General features: G+C 34.0%; 1 protein-coding gene across 18 annotated transcripts in view; it reads left to right on the top strand.

Annotated features, from left to right (window-relative positions):
* SOX5 (SRY-box transcription factor 5) overlaps positions 1–17498 on the top strand; it is a 1024531-nt gene that overhangs the window by 715861 nt on the left and 291172 nt on the right. For 17 of the 18 annotated variants that reach the window (XM_054696382.1, XM_054696384.1, XM_054696380.1 and 14 more), the window contains one exon: positions 16428–16638. In XM_054696382.1, coding sequence (XP_054552357.1) covers positions 16428–16638 — 211 coding nt within the window. Of the gene's footprint in view, positions 1–5807; positions 6132–16427; positions 16639–17498 lie in introns of those variants that run through there. The other variant, XM_054696393.1, reaches the window with a different exon arrangement.

Genomic DNA, 17498 nt, shown 5'->3' on the forward strand with positions numbered 1-17498 from the left:
GAATAACAAAATTAGAGTTATAAGATAGGAAAATTAAAAGGCACGGAAGTTAAGGTAAAAAATAGTGATATTTGCTTCACTGCTTTGTAACTGGGAGAAAGTCTGTGCCATTGTTAGGAGGGAAAATAAAGTGAGCCAAGAGCAACAGCAGCTTTGGGTGACAGAATTCTAAATTCACATTTATATATGTTGGGTTTGAGGTACTGTGATTTTTTACGTGGAAAACAGACTTGGAAATATGTGATTGAAACTTCCTTGCCAAGAAATAGAAATGCGAAAATTACCTGCACAGACACAAAATTTGGAATTGTGAATTAAAGAAGAGTCATTTATTTCACAAATATTTACCGAGAATTTACAATCCCCCAAGGAAGTATACCTAAGCTGAATTTTAAAGCTTGATGTTATCTTGAAAGTGGCAAGGAAGTGAGAAAATGAGGAAAGTGAGAAAAAGGGAGTCCATGGCCCGGGGAAATCAAGAAGTTAAATTATGGTTGTATCACTAAGTGGAGTTGAGAGTGGTGATAAATACTTCAGCGTGTCTTCTAAAGGATTTCTGAGTTTTTTTGGAGTGGGTGAAATCTACTGCAGGATCCTCACTATGCAATGTCAAGATCATATCTCTAAAAGTCAGAGAATCATAAGAGAAGTAGGGACTTACTATGGCTGTTGAATATGTTTTATGGGATATAAGATCAGAGAGGCTATGTCTAGGATAAGAACGAACAGCAGAAGGTAGGTCTTTGAAAGGCTGGGAAAAGAACTGTCATGAAGGTTTCTGGGTGTGACTATTAGAAGATGACTTACAACCACCGGAATCTAGGACAAAGTTATTTACTAAGTAAACACATCAGTGACAAACATGTGCATACTTGTTGTTTAAAGTGCCACTTAGAAGTTTAACAAAGCTGCTCATTTAGAAATACAAATCAAAGATACTAAAATGTATGATCTAGCCAATTAAAAATTAGTACAAAAATACAATGTTAGTAAAATATATTATGAAATTAGATTAGCATATTAGAAACATGGTGTGGAACATGTGTGGAGATAAACAGACTTTGTCAAGAACATTAGGTTAAAGTCAGTAACTTTAGAGCATTTAGGTGATTCAGTTGGATGAGTTATATAGCAAAATGAGCAAAAGCATGGCTGAAGAAATCAGAGATGGCTTCAAATGACCTGTTCTCTATGAAGCACAGGGCTTCAATTCCATTTCTGTATGTGTAAAAGCAGTGATAATAATACCTGCCTCTTAGGTCTGCCAGGAGACAGAAGAGCAATAGCTGATCAAAAACTCCAGTATATTGATGGCACATTAATAAGTTCAGTAAATGGAGCTTGCATTGTTTTGCTAAGACTATACCCTAAGGTTCTGAATGAAACCTGTGGCTAATTATCATAAATAAAGAACATTGTAATATAACTATATTAAATGAAAGAATTATCCCAAACCCTTTTGCAGTCAAGAGGGCTGTGTAAGTTGGGCTTATAAAAATTTATGATTATTCAAATTGTCCAAGTTCTGGAATTGACACCCATATGAACGTGTTGAAAACTTCATCATTTAGGTCATTTCAATCTGGATTCCACCTCACTTGGGTAATCCTGTGGTCAGATTCTGGTCGTTCCAGTAGTTGCTTCGTTCTGCCACGCACAGACCTGCTATTGACGTCCCTGTTCCCATGCACAAAGCAGCTCTTCACTTCCAGGAAAATAGGTGGCTCTGTGGAATCGGATAAGAATTTGGCCTACAATGAGTGATTTGAATGAATGAATTTGGAATTGGCAAGAAAATGCAAACATATGCCACATTTACTTGGTACATTCACGCTTCAAGAGAACTCAGGTAGCACGTAAATTCTGTATAAAGAGCTGGAGATTTTCAGCAAGATGTATTTACAAAGTCAGCCTAAATCTTCTCCATGTATTGTTGTCATATTCAAAAAAGAGGCAAAAATAGAAGATTTAATTATTGCTCATTGGGATGTAAAAGGGTAAAGAATTTCTTCTGATAATGTTGTAAATGGTGCCTCCTACTTACAGTGCTAAGTCGTGTTACACGCTAACTTAACCTGTGTATTTATTAACTTTTTTTTGAAACTGTTTTTTAAGTCAGTCTTAATTGACTGGATTGATACTGGACTATTTGCTAGCTAAATGTTATTCTTTGCTTTTTTTTTTTTTCGTGGACCTAGCACATCCAAGGTGTATGGGGGTTGCATGTGTGTGCAGCATTCAGTTCAAAGTTGTCTGAACCTTTTCCTATTTTTGTTCATACAAATTTCAGTACCAGGAAGACATTGGGCCTTTAAGAAAGGAAGAGATGTTACATTTTGGACAGCTTTTCCCTTCCACTGACTGAAATAATAAAAATAAACATGAAGCTGTCGAAATGGCCTCTGCATATAATGTCATTTGCATGTGATTTCCTTTGCTTCTCTAGATAATTGAATTTATTCAGGCAATTTATTTTTTAAATGTGCGGTCTCTGTGAATAGAAACATCTTAAGTAAAGACAACCCTTTTATTTCCTCTTAATGAAATGTATACATGTATGTGTGTACTTTTGTTAGAACCAAGGGAGTAGAAGAAAAATAATGGAAATGCCAAAAATGAACCATAAAAAAATTAATTAAAGAGATGAAGTGTGACTCTTGTAACCAAATATTCTGTCTTTGTGTCCACCCCCTGTCTATGTTCAAAGTCTCTAGGTGCTCAATAGGAGCTTTTTAATTATTTTTCCCTGTTTGATGTTGCTAAATATAATGAATGGATAGCAAAGGACTTTTCTAAGAAGCCTCTGTGTGTGTAACATCTCAGAGCTGGTAAGCACAGCAATACCTGTTTGGTTCCCATCCAGAGACTAGGTCTTAATAAATTTCAGGCTTAAAGAGAATGACTATTTAAATTGAGCTCCATTAGTCAAACAATATAGCTTTGTAACACAAATAAAGCTTGTGTTCTTTTTGTTGTGGGAAATATAAAGACTACATGCCTTTATTTTGGATTGGCATTTTTATGGGTTATAGAGCACAATGACAGACTCCCTTTGGAATATCAGAATTATCCAGGAATACTTAGGAATCAGAAATTCAAGTAAAATTATTAAAAGAGAATGCATCTCTCCAAAATTCAAAATGATTTATCTCTTCTTTATAATTCATGATATTTAGTATAACAAATATAATTTATTAATATGTATAGTACTGAAAGTTCCCTTGACTGTAATTTATCAATGGGGAAAAACATCGTCACTCAAGGAGGCAGAGGTTTCTGCAGAACTTTTTCACTTTTTGCTTTCTCCTTCTGCTAGCATCTATCTGGCAAGAATTTCAGAGTTTGGACATAAGGCAGAAGAATTGAGCAGTCTGAGAGCCAACTTATTGTAATGAAGGGAAAGATGGCTTGGTTTCTAATTTTCTCTTGTATTTTTACAGGGCTATCTTTTTGTCATACCTTAATCTTACACCCTAGAATAACAAAAATTGGTTTTATCCTGGCATTTTAAATTCTAGAGCATTCTCATTTTCCAATTTCTCTTTGATTTTGCATATTGTGTAGGTGCTCATTATTGTTTGCTTGTATGCATAATTTTTTACAGAACATAGTCCATCTTTCACAGTCTAATTATAAATAACCTTAACATTTACATAGTAAACCCATGTTACTGCAGTAGAAGGTGATACCCACTGAAAACTGCCATTTTTAGTCATATGTGAAAAGGTGCTTGCTCTTCACCCTGTGTGGATGCTTTTCTGAGAACTCATAAAGTAAAATGGATGTCATCACTCACTGGTGATAAATAGTTCGTAAGGTCAGCATTCCACAACATTTATTCTTTGCCTGCATCTTGTATTTGGAAGCACATCTACATTTGGTTGTCACATACACATTTAAAGATATCAGACAGTAACTTCATCATTTGAAACCCAACGAAGGTAAAGCACATTTGTTGTTTATGGTGCTCATTGCCGGAAGTTAGCACTAATGTTCAGGTATAGGCTTAAGTATGTGGATTTATTATTTTTTTAGATACACTGTTTTCATAATCACCTGTTTGCCGAGCATTATGCTTTTCTGGTTTGTTTTTGTTTTGTTTTTGTTTTTGTTTTTGTTTTGGTCAAGACTATAATCATTCGTTCAACTTCCCAAACCAGAATGACATTTAACTTTGACTCCTTTCTCCTTACTTTGGAGTTACCTAATTCTGTCATTACTAGTTTCAAATCACCTCGGAATTTGATGTTCTTTTCAACTCTCACAACTACAATGGAATAGAGAGCTTTTTTACATTGCATCTGTGTTATGGCAACAATTTTCTATTCAGTGGGGGGTCTTTACATTCCCTTCTACCTAGTTCATTCTCCGTTACATTGCTAATTTTTTTAATCAATCTACTTTTAGAGAATCACTAGTACAGTAGCTGTAATAGTCCTCCATCACATCTCAGGTCAGATGTAAACCCTTCTGTTTGACTTCTGTGACTCTGTTGAAAATCCTCCTCCTATGATAGTCATTCTTCCTAATTGTTACTCTCCATTTCGTTGATTCAAGCCATACTACCTTCTCTTTTGTGTATGCATATGTGTGCAGTATACCCACTATAACATTTTCTGGTTGGTGCTTCTGGGAATGTTCTGTATCTTTTCCTCTCTACCCCCCCCAGGTTTATATTAAAAGACTATTTACTTCAATAAATGAGGTAATCAACTCAGTATATAATTACTGACCATTGACATTAGGGTCGGTGGCATATGGTGAATAGACAGATATGTTCCCTGCCTCCATGGCATGAAAGGAGATTAAACAAGCGATCCTGAAACAGTGTGCTGTAATGCTGTGATAATATTCCACCTTCTTTTAATTTCAAATATTGTCTCTACTTCAAACTTCTGCAAGTATAATTTCTTCTATACAATTTAGTATTTACTATAGTTGTGATTACTAATAGTTTCTTGGAATTTAAATGTCTCCCTAATTTTACACTCTCAAATGAGAGAGAAGCTTTATTTTTTTACGTTTTTATCATCTGTTAAGTCACTTGAGTTAGTTGAGGGAGGCTGTATAACTTAACAATGACTGATGTGCATTTTAAAATGAGATGATCTTGGGTTTAATTTCCCAATTTACTATTTCCTACTATTACTTTGGGTAAATTATACTTAAGAGTTTAATTTCCTCATTCGTTAAATAGGAATAATAGTTTTCATGGAATTTCTCTGTGAATTATAAAATACAACATCAATAAAACTTTTAGAACAGAGCCTTTAAGAACTCCAGGAGTGGCAGTAATTTTTTTTACTGAAATATTAATGAATTTAAGTGGATTAATGATTTTGCATTTGGCTAGTAAAACGCCTAATAGTTCAGAAATATTTAAAAAAATCTTCAAAACTATAATACCAAAAATTCATATGCAGTACTGCTAAATAAACTTCGTGAAGTTACTCATTGGTTATGAAAATTGTGTGACGATAACCTTTGCAGGGAATCCAGTGTGTTACATAAAGAATGCCAGTGTCACAGTAATGGTGTGTGCTCTAAGATGGTCCTTATTATGTCTGCAAAACAGGCTTAGTTTATTCTTATTCTGCCTTATCTCAGGAATAAATAGTTTGGCTAGTTAGGAAATTTTACATGTGTGTGGACTTCTTAAAGCCTTATCCTTACTTTTGAAGTGGAAATGGAAACTTGTGCTTCTTATATCTCAAATCGCTGCTTAAAGTTAGATAGTGCCAAAAGTCCCTTTCAAAGAAAAAGAGCTACTTTTGTTATATCAGTGGTGCTCTATTGGAAAACCTTTAGCTGTTTTTCTTAATAGGAAGGTGGGATTGGTCTGATGACATAACAGTTGGCTGACATTGGGCCATGAAATCAGTGTGATGTGGTGACCGCAGGCAAGGGCTTCTAGTCACAGTGCTACTGGGTCACAAAGGAGGGTACTTTGTCTCTGCTTCCTCATCACACCTCTGTTGCCACTTGTGTTTATAGTGAAAAGAAACTTAAGAATTTGTTTCTGAGATAATCTGGTGCTACTAATGTTCTCATGAAGAAAGAATATTCTTGATTTGTGTGTTTTACAAGAAGAAAGAGAAATATGAAAGAAAAGTAGAAATACGGCCTGATAAGTAATTGGTGTCATGCGTTTATGAAAAATATTTCATTACTCTATTTTTTCAGACTTTGACTTTAAAAAGTTTTATTTTATAATGACAAGTAATTGAACATTCTTTCTTTGATCATTTCCCCAAGTTATCACTTTGTAGAGGACCATGAAACTGTGAAATTTGAAAATTGAGTATGCAGTGGAGATAAAAGCACAATAATGTCGCATGACATTTTGTGGAATACTTTTTTTTTTTTCCTTAAAAAAAGGAGGGTTTGTATTAGATTATCTTTTAAAATGAACCACCTTAGAAAAATTTTAATTATTCTTTAAAAAATTGATTCTCTGGATGCATTTTGATTTGTAGTGAAAATATTACTTGTACATGCATTTTCTATTTTTGGTGGGGTTGGTGGGGTGCATATTTGTCTCTTGCTAGTACCTTTTTCTCCACATTCTTGTTAAAAGGCCTAGCATTTTCTTTGTTCATTTTTGTATAATCTGTTTGTGTTCATTGTTATATCTTGCTATGATACCTGGAGCATACTTAGAAAAACTTACATAGCTCTTGCCGTATCCCAGTTACCACTTTATGAGTCTTATGTTTTGTGACACCTGCATTAGCTCATATAATCCCCTAACTCATATAACTCATTATTTCATAATTCATCACCCACTAGGAACTGAATGAGGCAAACCATAGTAACTAGCTAGCCCCATTTTATAGGTAAGAAACTAAGGCATAGAAAGATGAAATGGTTTTCCAGTATCACATGAATGATGGAGCTAGAATTTGTACTAAAGCTTTTTTTTTTTTTAATTTTTATATTCCCCATACAATTGCAACCCCGATTTTGACCCCAATCCCTCTTTTCCCTCCCCCAAAGAGTGTCTCTGGTTCATAGTTGTTTGTTGATTTTGATTTTTTTCTTTCTTATATTCTTTTTCCTGGTTCATATTTAGGTTTTCTAAATTCCTGTTAAATGCTTTTTGGCTTCCTTTTCTTTGTGTTTTATAGTGATAGCATTATACTTCCTCAAATTAGAAGTCAAATCCTCATCCCATGAATTCAAATAAAATGGAGTGAATGAGAATATTGATTTTTTAAACATTTGATTATTTCCACTGTTGTTAAATTGTGGAAATTGGTAGTACTACAGAGTAGCATATATGTGTGTTACTTACGATTTATTATTCCATTTTATAGATGAGGACACATTTTATAGATGGAGAATCAGATAACATACCCAAGGTTACAGTGTCACAAAGCCTGGATTTGAATCCCAGTATCTATCTGGACTCCTAACTCCAGTTTGCTAAACACTAATTTATACTGCTTTGCTGACATATTTTACTGCCTGGGGATCACAGTTCATTTCACTTATCACTGAACATGTAGTCAATTCCCAGTTATTAGTAGTGTTAGCAAACACCCAGCTTGTGAGCTTTACTGGGAATCTACTCTATGCAAGAAGCTGTGCTTACTGCTCTGTGGGAAAATATCCCAATTTCAAGAATTCCTCAAGTCTCATTCTTTCTTGAAACATAGAGTGAATAGGAATTTTTTCAAGTTTATTAACAGCTATAAAGAGAATGTTCTCTGGAGGCTCTGTAGGGAAATGATGGATGAATTATTATATATAACTGGGCTATATTTTTCTTATTTCTTAAAATATTACATATAACCCACAATGCTAGTGTTAAATGGAAGTTTTTGGTGTGTGGCTTAATTTTTGTTTAAAAACATCTTATGGTTGACCTTTTAAGTCCTTATAAAATGTCTTAAAGAGCATTTGCTGGATGTTTAAACATAAGTTAGACACTCAGCACCATTCAGCAGCAGAAAGATAATGAGGCTGTCACAGCACAAAATGTTCTTTGTTTTTACAGGTTCTATTAGTTAATGTATTAGAATTATCTAAATGCCACTTTTGCTTATTAAGTGGCTTTGAAAGTACATGAAAACATACATTTTATTCTTAAATGCTGCATTTCTGATATTTTTATAAATGTGATCCTGAAGGACTATTTCAAAAGCAGCCATTGGACACTTCTTCCCAGCAGCATCCACACATAAATTAAGATATCTTCCAAAACAGTTTTCCTATTTGTACAACCTCTTATTGATGATCAAAAAAATTGTCTTTAAATTTGTTTCACCTACTGGAATTAAATTAAATGGCAAATATGATAGTAGTTTAAACAGCAAAGGACACATAATATTGTTTTATTTTCCTATTAGAATGAGATTAAACTATTGATAATTCAAACCATTTTTTTTGCATATTTCTAAAGACAATCTATTTCTACAGTTCTACTTTGACATAAATCCCAGATTCATTAATCTTTTCAATTAGTAGGAAATCAACAAATGTAACCCTGTTCCTACAGGTGTCAAATGACTGTTAAAAAAATTTAGTCAATGTAATTTGTTCCAATGTGTGTTGGGCATTTTTACCCTGGCATGTCTGCTGACTCTGCTCCTTCTTCCTACCCTACCCAAAACTCCTCTTCTCTCTAGAACATGTTACCTTTGTGCTCTCATAATTCCATTAAGTCCCACCACTTTATGATGTCTATCATTGTAGCCTTTAGTCTTCTCCCTCTTTCCTTGACCTCTTTTTCTTTCCCTTGGTTTCTCTTATTCCAGTAGTTTGGAAACTTTAGGGTTTATCAATCTACCCTGCAAAGCTTGTTAAATCACCTCATAGGGCTCTACCCTCTGAGTATCATGTATTTCCAGATGATGCCAGTGATATGGTTTGCAGATCAGTGTTTGATAATCATATTTGTACAAATCACGTCTTTTGTTATTGTTTAGTACCAGTGAATATGTGTGTACAGATATTACAGATATCAAATCTAAAGCCATAAACGTGAAACTTTAAAAAAAAATAAACAAATGAGCAAGCAAAAGAAAAAAAGCTTCAAACAAGAGCAATCTCTTATATTTTGAGAACAAAATGGTGGTCACCAGAGGGAAAGAGTGGTGGGAACATGAGCAAATCAGGTAAAGAGGGTAAATTATGTAGCGCTGGATGGAAACTAGACTTTTGGTGGGGATCATAATGTAGCATATACAGATCAAGAATTATACTGTATCTCTGCCCTATATAATATTATGAATCAGTATTACTTCAATGAATTTTAAAAGAATATACTTTTATATGTTTGTTCAGTTGTGTGATCAATAATTAAATATGAGCCTAAGTTAACATTTCATCTCATGGCTTGGAAAAAATGCGAACATGAGACTTTTCCTGAATTTCCATACTATTGCATAGCAAAACAATCTTTAGAAGAATCTATATTTTTAAAAAAGTTTGTATTTTTAAGCTTTGAAGAAACATCAAACACCTTTTACTCCTTCTATTTGCTCCAAAATATTTTTAAAAAATCTTTGAATTATGAACTAATTCCTAAATTTGAAATTAAATGAAGCCATTTTAATAAGATGATATTTAACTTTAACAAACTCTGTCCTTTTTTAAAATATTAGATTTGGGACCTTCCTGGTGGAGCAATAGGTTAAGACACAGCACTATGAAGCTGTCTGCAGCCACTACAGCACAAGTTCGATTCCCAGCCAGGGAGGTGACCCACATATGCAGCAGACCTCTCCTGACTCACCCTCTGCTCCCCTCAGCAGTGTATTTCAGGCAGTCTGTCTGTTCTGTTCCCCACTCTGTCTCTGGTGAATCCTCTCACCCCCTCCCACATCTCTGGTCTATACCCCAGTTTTTGTATGCATAAATATATATTAAAAAAATATTAGATTTGCCCTTCAGAAGTGGATTTTCTGCATTATAAAGACTCATGAACCTCTAAGATTTTTTGAGTATTTTTTGTAAATTAGAACTGGGGAAGGATCTGAAGAGTAGTAGAACTTTTCATAGATCATATCAATCAAACTATGCAGATCTATATTTAAGCATTCTAGAAATTCTACCTATTTTTTAAAATATGGTGGAGATTGATTTTAACAAAATGCATTATGAATTTTCAGAGAATTATGGTCTCGTTTATGGTTGACACATTCAAAATACAAGCATTCCTTAAAAACCAAGGTAGCATGTTGGCTGACTAGACCAGGGCACCTGATTCATATCTGCTAATCTCACAGGTTACTTTATGAAAATTCATATCCATAACTTGTGGCCCATCCTGAAACAGGTTTATGAGCTGTTTCACTCATATCTGGAATATTGATTAGTCTTTTAGTTGTTTAGTTGTTTAGAGTTGGTGACCTTCTCCTATTCAGTATGTTTTATAAGAGTCCTATCAATACCTATTTCCAATATAAAAAGGTAGCGAGTTGTGATAAATTCTCTCTTTATATAGAAAGAGAAATAGCTCAGAGAAAACTGTCTGTGTCCATTTTCACTTTTTGGACCCACCAGATCTAAGTAAGATTAGGTAACTCTTTTATAGGCAAAAGCATAAGTATTTTTAAACAGGATAATTCTAATACCAGCTGTAATTATGAGTATGGCAGACTTGTCTATAGGTAAGGCTGACTTTTGTTTCCTAGATCTTGGGAACTTACCATATCCTGGTCCCAGAATATTGTATTTACTCATATTAACCAAAGAAAGACTCTGTGTCTGTGTAGAGCTTCTTAGAATGTTGCTTTTTGTCTTAGTGTATCCTTCATATATTTACATCCTGTTTTCAGGAAAATTCATGTTTGAAAATCAAATTGGTATGACATCTAGTAGTAATATTCATTTCTGAAAGTTAGCAATTTGTTCTGCTTTTCATTTCAAATGTATATGTGCAGATGAGTGCTTAATAAGATGATATATATTGGGCAGTGGACAGTGGTGGAGGCCTATGAGTGTCTTGTGGTTGGTGTGGCGTGTTAACATACCTGCAAAGTGTGATCCTATGCCTTGTTCATTTACACTTTTGTATACCAGTGTTGCCTCAATTAAAAAAAAAAGATGTTCATTATTCTTGTAAAATATCATTAAAATATTGATCTTTTCCTAAATGCTTAAGAACAGTAACATTTTTTTTGTTACTGACATATGCCTTTAAATTTATCTGACTAAAATATCAATAAAATATACAGTGTGAGAGTTTTTTGCAAATAATAACTGATCAATTGAAAGCATCTAATTGTATACATTGAAGAATATGTAGTGCATTTCTTAGAAGATACATATTTAGGTCAAAGCTTTTAACCTGGAACCCATGGATCACAAGAATTTCTAGAGGATTAAATTTTTGTTTTAGGACCTCCCCTGGTGGCGTAGCAGTTGAGCACTGGGCTGCGAAGCTGCCCGCAGCCTCTGCAGCGCCGGATACCTGGCCACCGGTGAGGGTCCCACATGGTGCGACAGACCTCTCCTGCCATGCCCGCTGCTCCCCTCAGCAGTGTATTTCGTCAGTCTGCCTGTTCTGTTCCCCACTCTGGCTCTGGTGAATCCTCTCACCCTCCCATGCTTCTGACTGTACCCAGGGCTTGTATAAATAAATAAATACATCTTAAAAATTTTTGTTTTAGTTATATAACTTTTATTGAATTATCATTGGTTCACAACACTGTATATGATTTAGAAATATAGATTCACATCTCTTCAGAGGTATGTTACACACTACACCCAATATCAAAGCACCCATAGTCTTCTATCCACTCCTTTGTCATTGGGCCCCTGTCTCTGTTTACTACCCACTCCCCTGCCTTCTCTGGTAGACTCAATTCTACAGTTGTGTTTTGGTTTAGTTTTGTCTGTTGCTTTATTTCTTTATATTCTACATATAAATAAAATCATCTGGTTTTTGTCTTTCTCTTGATATTCTTTGCTTAACATAATCCCCTCCACTTCTACTCATACTTTTGTAACATATGGCAAGATTTCATCTTTTTTTTTTTAGCTGAGTAGTATTCTATTGTGGACATATAGTACATCTTCATCCACTCCTCTGTCATTGGCCACTTTGATTGATTTTGTAATTTGGCTATGGTAAATAATGCTGCAGTGAATACAGGAGTACAGCAAATACTGATGAGGATGTGGAGGAAAAGGAGCCTCATACACTCTGGGTAAAAGTGTACACTTGACCAACCCCTATGAAAAACTCTATGGAGTTACCTCAAAATAATAAAAATAGATATACCATATAATTCATTAAGTCTACTGCTTAGTAACTATCCAAGAGAAGACAAAAACACTAATTTAAAGGAACATACCTATTTATTGTGGTTTTGGTTTGTATTTCCCTGATGATAAGCTAGATTTCATGGAGGAATTATGATATAGTTAAAACTAGGAGAATAGAACATTGCCTCTCTAAAATTATATGTGAAATTGTGTGTGTAATTTCATAGTGAATGTCTACACATGTGCATGTTCATTTGCATGTGTCACACAAGTATCTTGCTACCATCGAGAACTGTGTAATCCAAAAAGAGTAAGCAGTGCTGATATAGGGTATAATGCAGAACTATTATGAAAAATTGTCTTAACCAAGACAGCTTTTAAACATGATTTTACACCATGATCATGGATTTTTCTCCTATTATTAAATATGACATCTCCAATTTGACAGTGATTACAAATAATACAATTCAGTTTCAAAATAAACATTCGAAAACATAAACATTTTTATTCAAGTTTTTAAAATTTAAGAATTGACCAAATATATAGCTTTTAAGATAGTTTCAGAGTTTTGTTTTGCCTTAATCTGGTGATATTTGTAAGAACAGCCCATTAGTGGAAGACGAACATGACCATGTGGAAATTTGTTCTGCACCAGAGTACTTTCTCTGTGTATCTGTTGCTCATTTTATGTTTTCTCTAAGCAGTACCAAAATTAATGAACTTGCAATAATGAGAATGTAAAGATAGTCCAATTCTTCTATACTTTTATTTTCTAATTTCAAAACATTATTGTACTAGAAAGGTTGCTAGAGATGCCAACACATTTAATAAATATAAATTAAAAAATCATAAACTACTGAGTCCAATTACTTTGATTTACCACCTATGGTAAATATATGTAAAAACCAAATCTAGGTAAAAACTAAATCTGTTTTTCTCTTTTAAATAATTTAAACTCTAAGTTCATTTTTTAATATGACATAAACCAGTAGATACTTGGAGAAATTGAGTTTTATATGTCTGGAATAAAATTGCATTAATAAATTTTAAGAAGAGTTGAACATTTTCTAAAAATGTTTTTCTAGAACATTTGACTCTGTGTGTCTCATACAGGTCAAGCACTTTAAATAGTGCCGATATAAAGTAAATATTCAGTAAATATTGGCTCTTGTTCTTAACAATTATAGTCTGATAGATTGACTATCGAATGTAATGTTTTAGTACCCTATATGGATTTAATTTTAAAGTACTGGAAAGTAAGCACAATAATGAATTTCTTGAAGCCAAGAGTCAATGAGATGTCATGTTACCAATAAAAGGAGTATGTGTGTGTGTACATATTGGTAAGTCAAATGTAATTTATTCTTCCCTATTGCCACATTATCTAAACTATAATTTGAATATTAAGATTGAAATAATGTTTCTCTCAAAGTGTCCATAACAAAACACTACCTTTAGAATTGACAAGAATGTATTTTTAAAATGATGTTTCAGGGAGTAAAGATGTTTAGGTGCATTAGGGAGCTCCCTTTGTGTCATGGTTATATAGGGGACAAGATTAAGTGAAGCTTGTTCAAGAGTAACAAAGGAAACATGTCAACCTCGTTCTAAAAGTTCAGAACCCCCCTTTTAACATTAGACTTCGGAAGTGATAGATCACTGCTAACTGCAGAAGCTTATCCTTAGAGTTCATGAAACTTGAGGAAATGCATGCTGCTGATCTGAACCACAAATGCATTTGATAGTAGACTGTCTAGATGCTTACCTGTCAACAAATGGAAGAGAACATGTGGTGTCCTTCCTTCAGTCTGATAAATGCAATCCCATGGAAGAAACTGAAAATGATAGGACTTCCTTGAGTAAAGACTGTGCCAGCACTCCTTAACACACTATTCACCATGCAAATGAACAATGGAAATCCCTCACTGAAACATCTGTTAGCAACATAAAGCTGTTAACACAGTGCTAGAGGCTGATTATAGTCAGCCAGGTGAAATAGTGATAAGATAAATATTCCTACTTGAAATTGGAGTAATGCTTAATTTATTTTTATACCGTTGTGGCAACTGAGTTTAGAATGATTGCAACATGTTGAATCCTTTAAGATAGGCCCTTCCACTTTGCAAGGTGTAGAAAATTAGAGACATGAAAAATGAGGTATTATTGTATTTTCTGGAATCACTAGACTTGACCTCACATGATTTGGGTGTCATCCCTTCTCCTGATGATGATGCCATATGAAGATGTCATCTTCATTTATGGCAAGTGAAGGTCACCTGCCAAATTATTACTTGTAAAGTTTATCATTGTACAGTATGAAAGTAGGATATAAAATAGGAACATTCAAAGGGAAGCTAAAAGTAGGGTATTTCTGCTTTTGATCCTGGAAAGATGTGAGAAGAAAGATCTGAGCAAAGTGAATACATCGAATTTGCTCTTTTGGTTTGCATGTGAGCATGAAGCTAATAAGCTACTGTGTAATACTTGTCATTCATAAAACTATTCCTTGATTTACTGAATTTGTTATTGCTGCTAGGAGGGAAGGAGGGATGGAGAGAGGGAAAGGGAGAGAAAGAGAGAGACAGAGAGAACGCAAGAGAACACATGTGCACCCTTGCATTTATGATGGGCTTTAAATACATAATTCTAGTAGTAGTGTACTGTAACTTAGCCTGCAGCACCTTGTCCAAGTATGTAATAACTAAAGCATCATCTGTAAAAATATTGTCTGTGGAATATCAGTCAAGACATAGTAATTGTTGGAGATGTAGTCTGTGATGTTTGTAAGAAATTTGAACCATTTTGGATTTAGCCTAATAATTTTGAAGGTTCTGTTGCAAAAATTTTTGCCTTTTATTTTCCCCTGCATTGCCTCAGCCCACACTAACAAACTCATGCTTACACCATAGCAAGAATCCTTGTTCTCACTAATATCCATTAACAATCTAATGAGCAGATTATGTTTGTATTGATGTCTCTATTTTTAAAATTTAGAATGACATTTATCAAATATTTTTAATAAAAAAATATTTGCCTTAGCCTTAAAAACATTAGATATCAAATCAGTGTGATTTTCTTTTTCGTGTCAACAGATCCAATGTGCATGTCCTAAATAAAGAAGAAATATACAAATATGGACTTAATTGGTTATCCTTAATAATAAATTTTCATGCACTCAGATATGTTTTAATGGAAACTATGCTGTAGAATTAAGAAATATACTTAAAAGCTAACGTCCTTAAAGATCTTAGGAGATAGATTTATTTTTAAGAAGGGCTGTGCTCTGTGGAAAGTCAAAGAATTATGAAAGTAAGAGATTATTCAAGAAAACCTAAAAGTAAGAAAACTAATTTTTCTATTTGAATATCACTCTTCTTGAAAATGTCTGGAAAATCAATTTAATGTGTTTTATACAAATATACCCCAAATATTATACAGATGGCCAGAGTTATGCTAGAAATTATGGGGGAAATAATGACAGAAAGAACACCAAAGTATGTTTAAATTTTAGAATTATGGAGTCACTTCTTTTCATACATATACACAATTATGAAAAGACAGATTTCAAGAAACTTTACTATGTAAGGGAAATGAGTTTTAAAGTGCAGAATAGCAAAGATTATTAACAGGAAACAGTGCTTAAGGTAGCAAATGGAATTGAAAATCTCTTCAGCATAAGCAGAAATAAATTTGCAATATTCCTATCTGATGTCAAAATAGCCTGTGTGATTGATGCTTTCTAGAAAACATGAGAAGTTGGTGAACTGGAAGAGGACTATGCTTTAATTACAAACTTTACCAATAGGAGGCAACTACTTGAAATAATGTTGTTTGTTTAAATATTATGATGTTATGACAAAGTTTTATTCAGATGACTGCTACATTTATATTCACAGGAAAATCTAGGACTATCAAACGCAGAGAAATATGCAAATTTAATCAATATAGATGCTGCATAAGCCCATATCACCATTTGTATTCATTTTAAAGGAGAAAGTGTCCCTGTTTTTTTTTTTTTTTTTCTTGTAAGTTGTTCTTTGACTCACTCCGGTGCTAGCCTGTCAAGTTAATGTATTTTTTTTTAAATTTTTCTTTATTCAGTTTACTCTTGCAGAATGACATTTCACTTTTTACTTTAATGTTTCAACTGAATAAGCCACTTACCAATTTAAGAGTTCACTGAATTAGGTTTTTTTTCCTTCGTTTTTCAGGAAGTTGATGGCAATAAAGTTATGTCTTCATTTGCCCCACACAACTCATCTACCTCACCTCAGAAGGCAGACGAAGGTGGGCGGCAGAGTGGCGAGTCCTTGTCTAGTACAGCCCTGGGAACACCTGAACGGCGCAAAGGCAGCTTAGCTGATGTGGTTGACACCTTGAAGCAGAGGAAGATGGAAGAGCTCATCAAGAACGAGCCGGAAGGTAAAGGCTGGAAAGGAAAAAAATGTTGCCATACCCTGATTTGAATAGTTTGATTTAACCTCCAGTTCTGTTTTTTTTTTTTTTTTTTTGACTTATACTCCCCAAATTAAATTGGGTAAAATGGAAACCTAATGTCATGAGGATGAATAGTGTATTTTCAGAAAGATTTATATAAGTCTATCCCATTTTTTATCATTTATTTCTGTTCTAATGTCTTCCTTATTGTCACTCATAGTTAAGTTAAAGATTCCAGAATAGATTGTGGCAGCAGAGTCCAGAATAGTTTCCACCTACATGCTAAATATCTAGTCTTATTTGTTCCTGTCCAATTCCACCCCTCCCCACCAAGCCATCTTATAACTGTGTTGCATTTTAATACATTTATCCGTTAGTGCATCTTATGCTACTTTCCTGTTTAGGTCTATTTCTTGTGTAATCCAAACTTAAAATGGTTAGGCCTAGTGCATACTTACAAATTAATGTTTCTGTAGCAATGTTAGCTATGCAGGAGTTCCCATTTTTTCAACTTCCAGGATGCCTTTCTTTTAACTTTCATCTTCTAAGTCTCTTTGCTGTTTACTGATCATCTGAAGGTGCACATGAATTAAGTTTAAAGTCAAAGCAATCTAACTGTAAAACAACTGATGCAAACTGTGTGATGTATGGATAACTGACAAATGTTTCTGAATGCCTGTTTAACTATGTCCATCCTAAGCATGACTACCATATTGTGCACAAGGACATGCAGCTTTTTCAGAGTCAGGTGAAAATACAAAACAAACAAAGACTAATGACAAAAAAAAAATACTTTACACCAAAAATATTTTGCATTTGTACTGTGTGGCCCTGAGTTGGGCTCC

The sequence above is a fragment of the Talpa occidentalis genome, unplaced genomic scaffold, assembly GCF_014898055.3.
Source record: "Talpa occidentalis isolate TD23 unplaced genomic scaffold, MPIMG_talOcc4v2.1 talOcc4.16, whole genome shotgun sequence".
Lineage (NCBI taxonomy): Eukaryota > Metazoa > Chordata > Mammalia > Eulipotyphla > Talpidae > Talpa > Talpa occidentalis.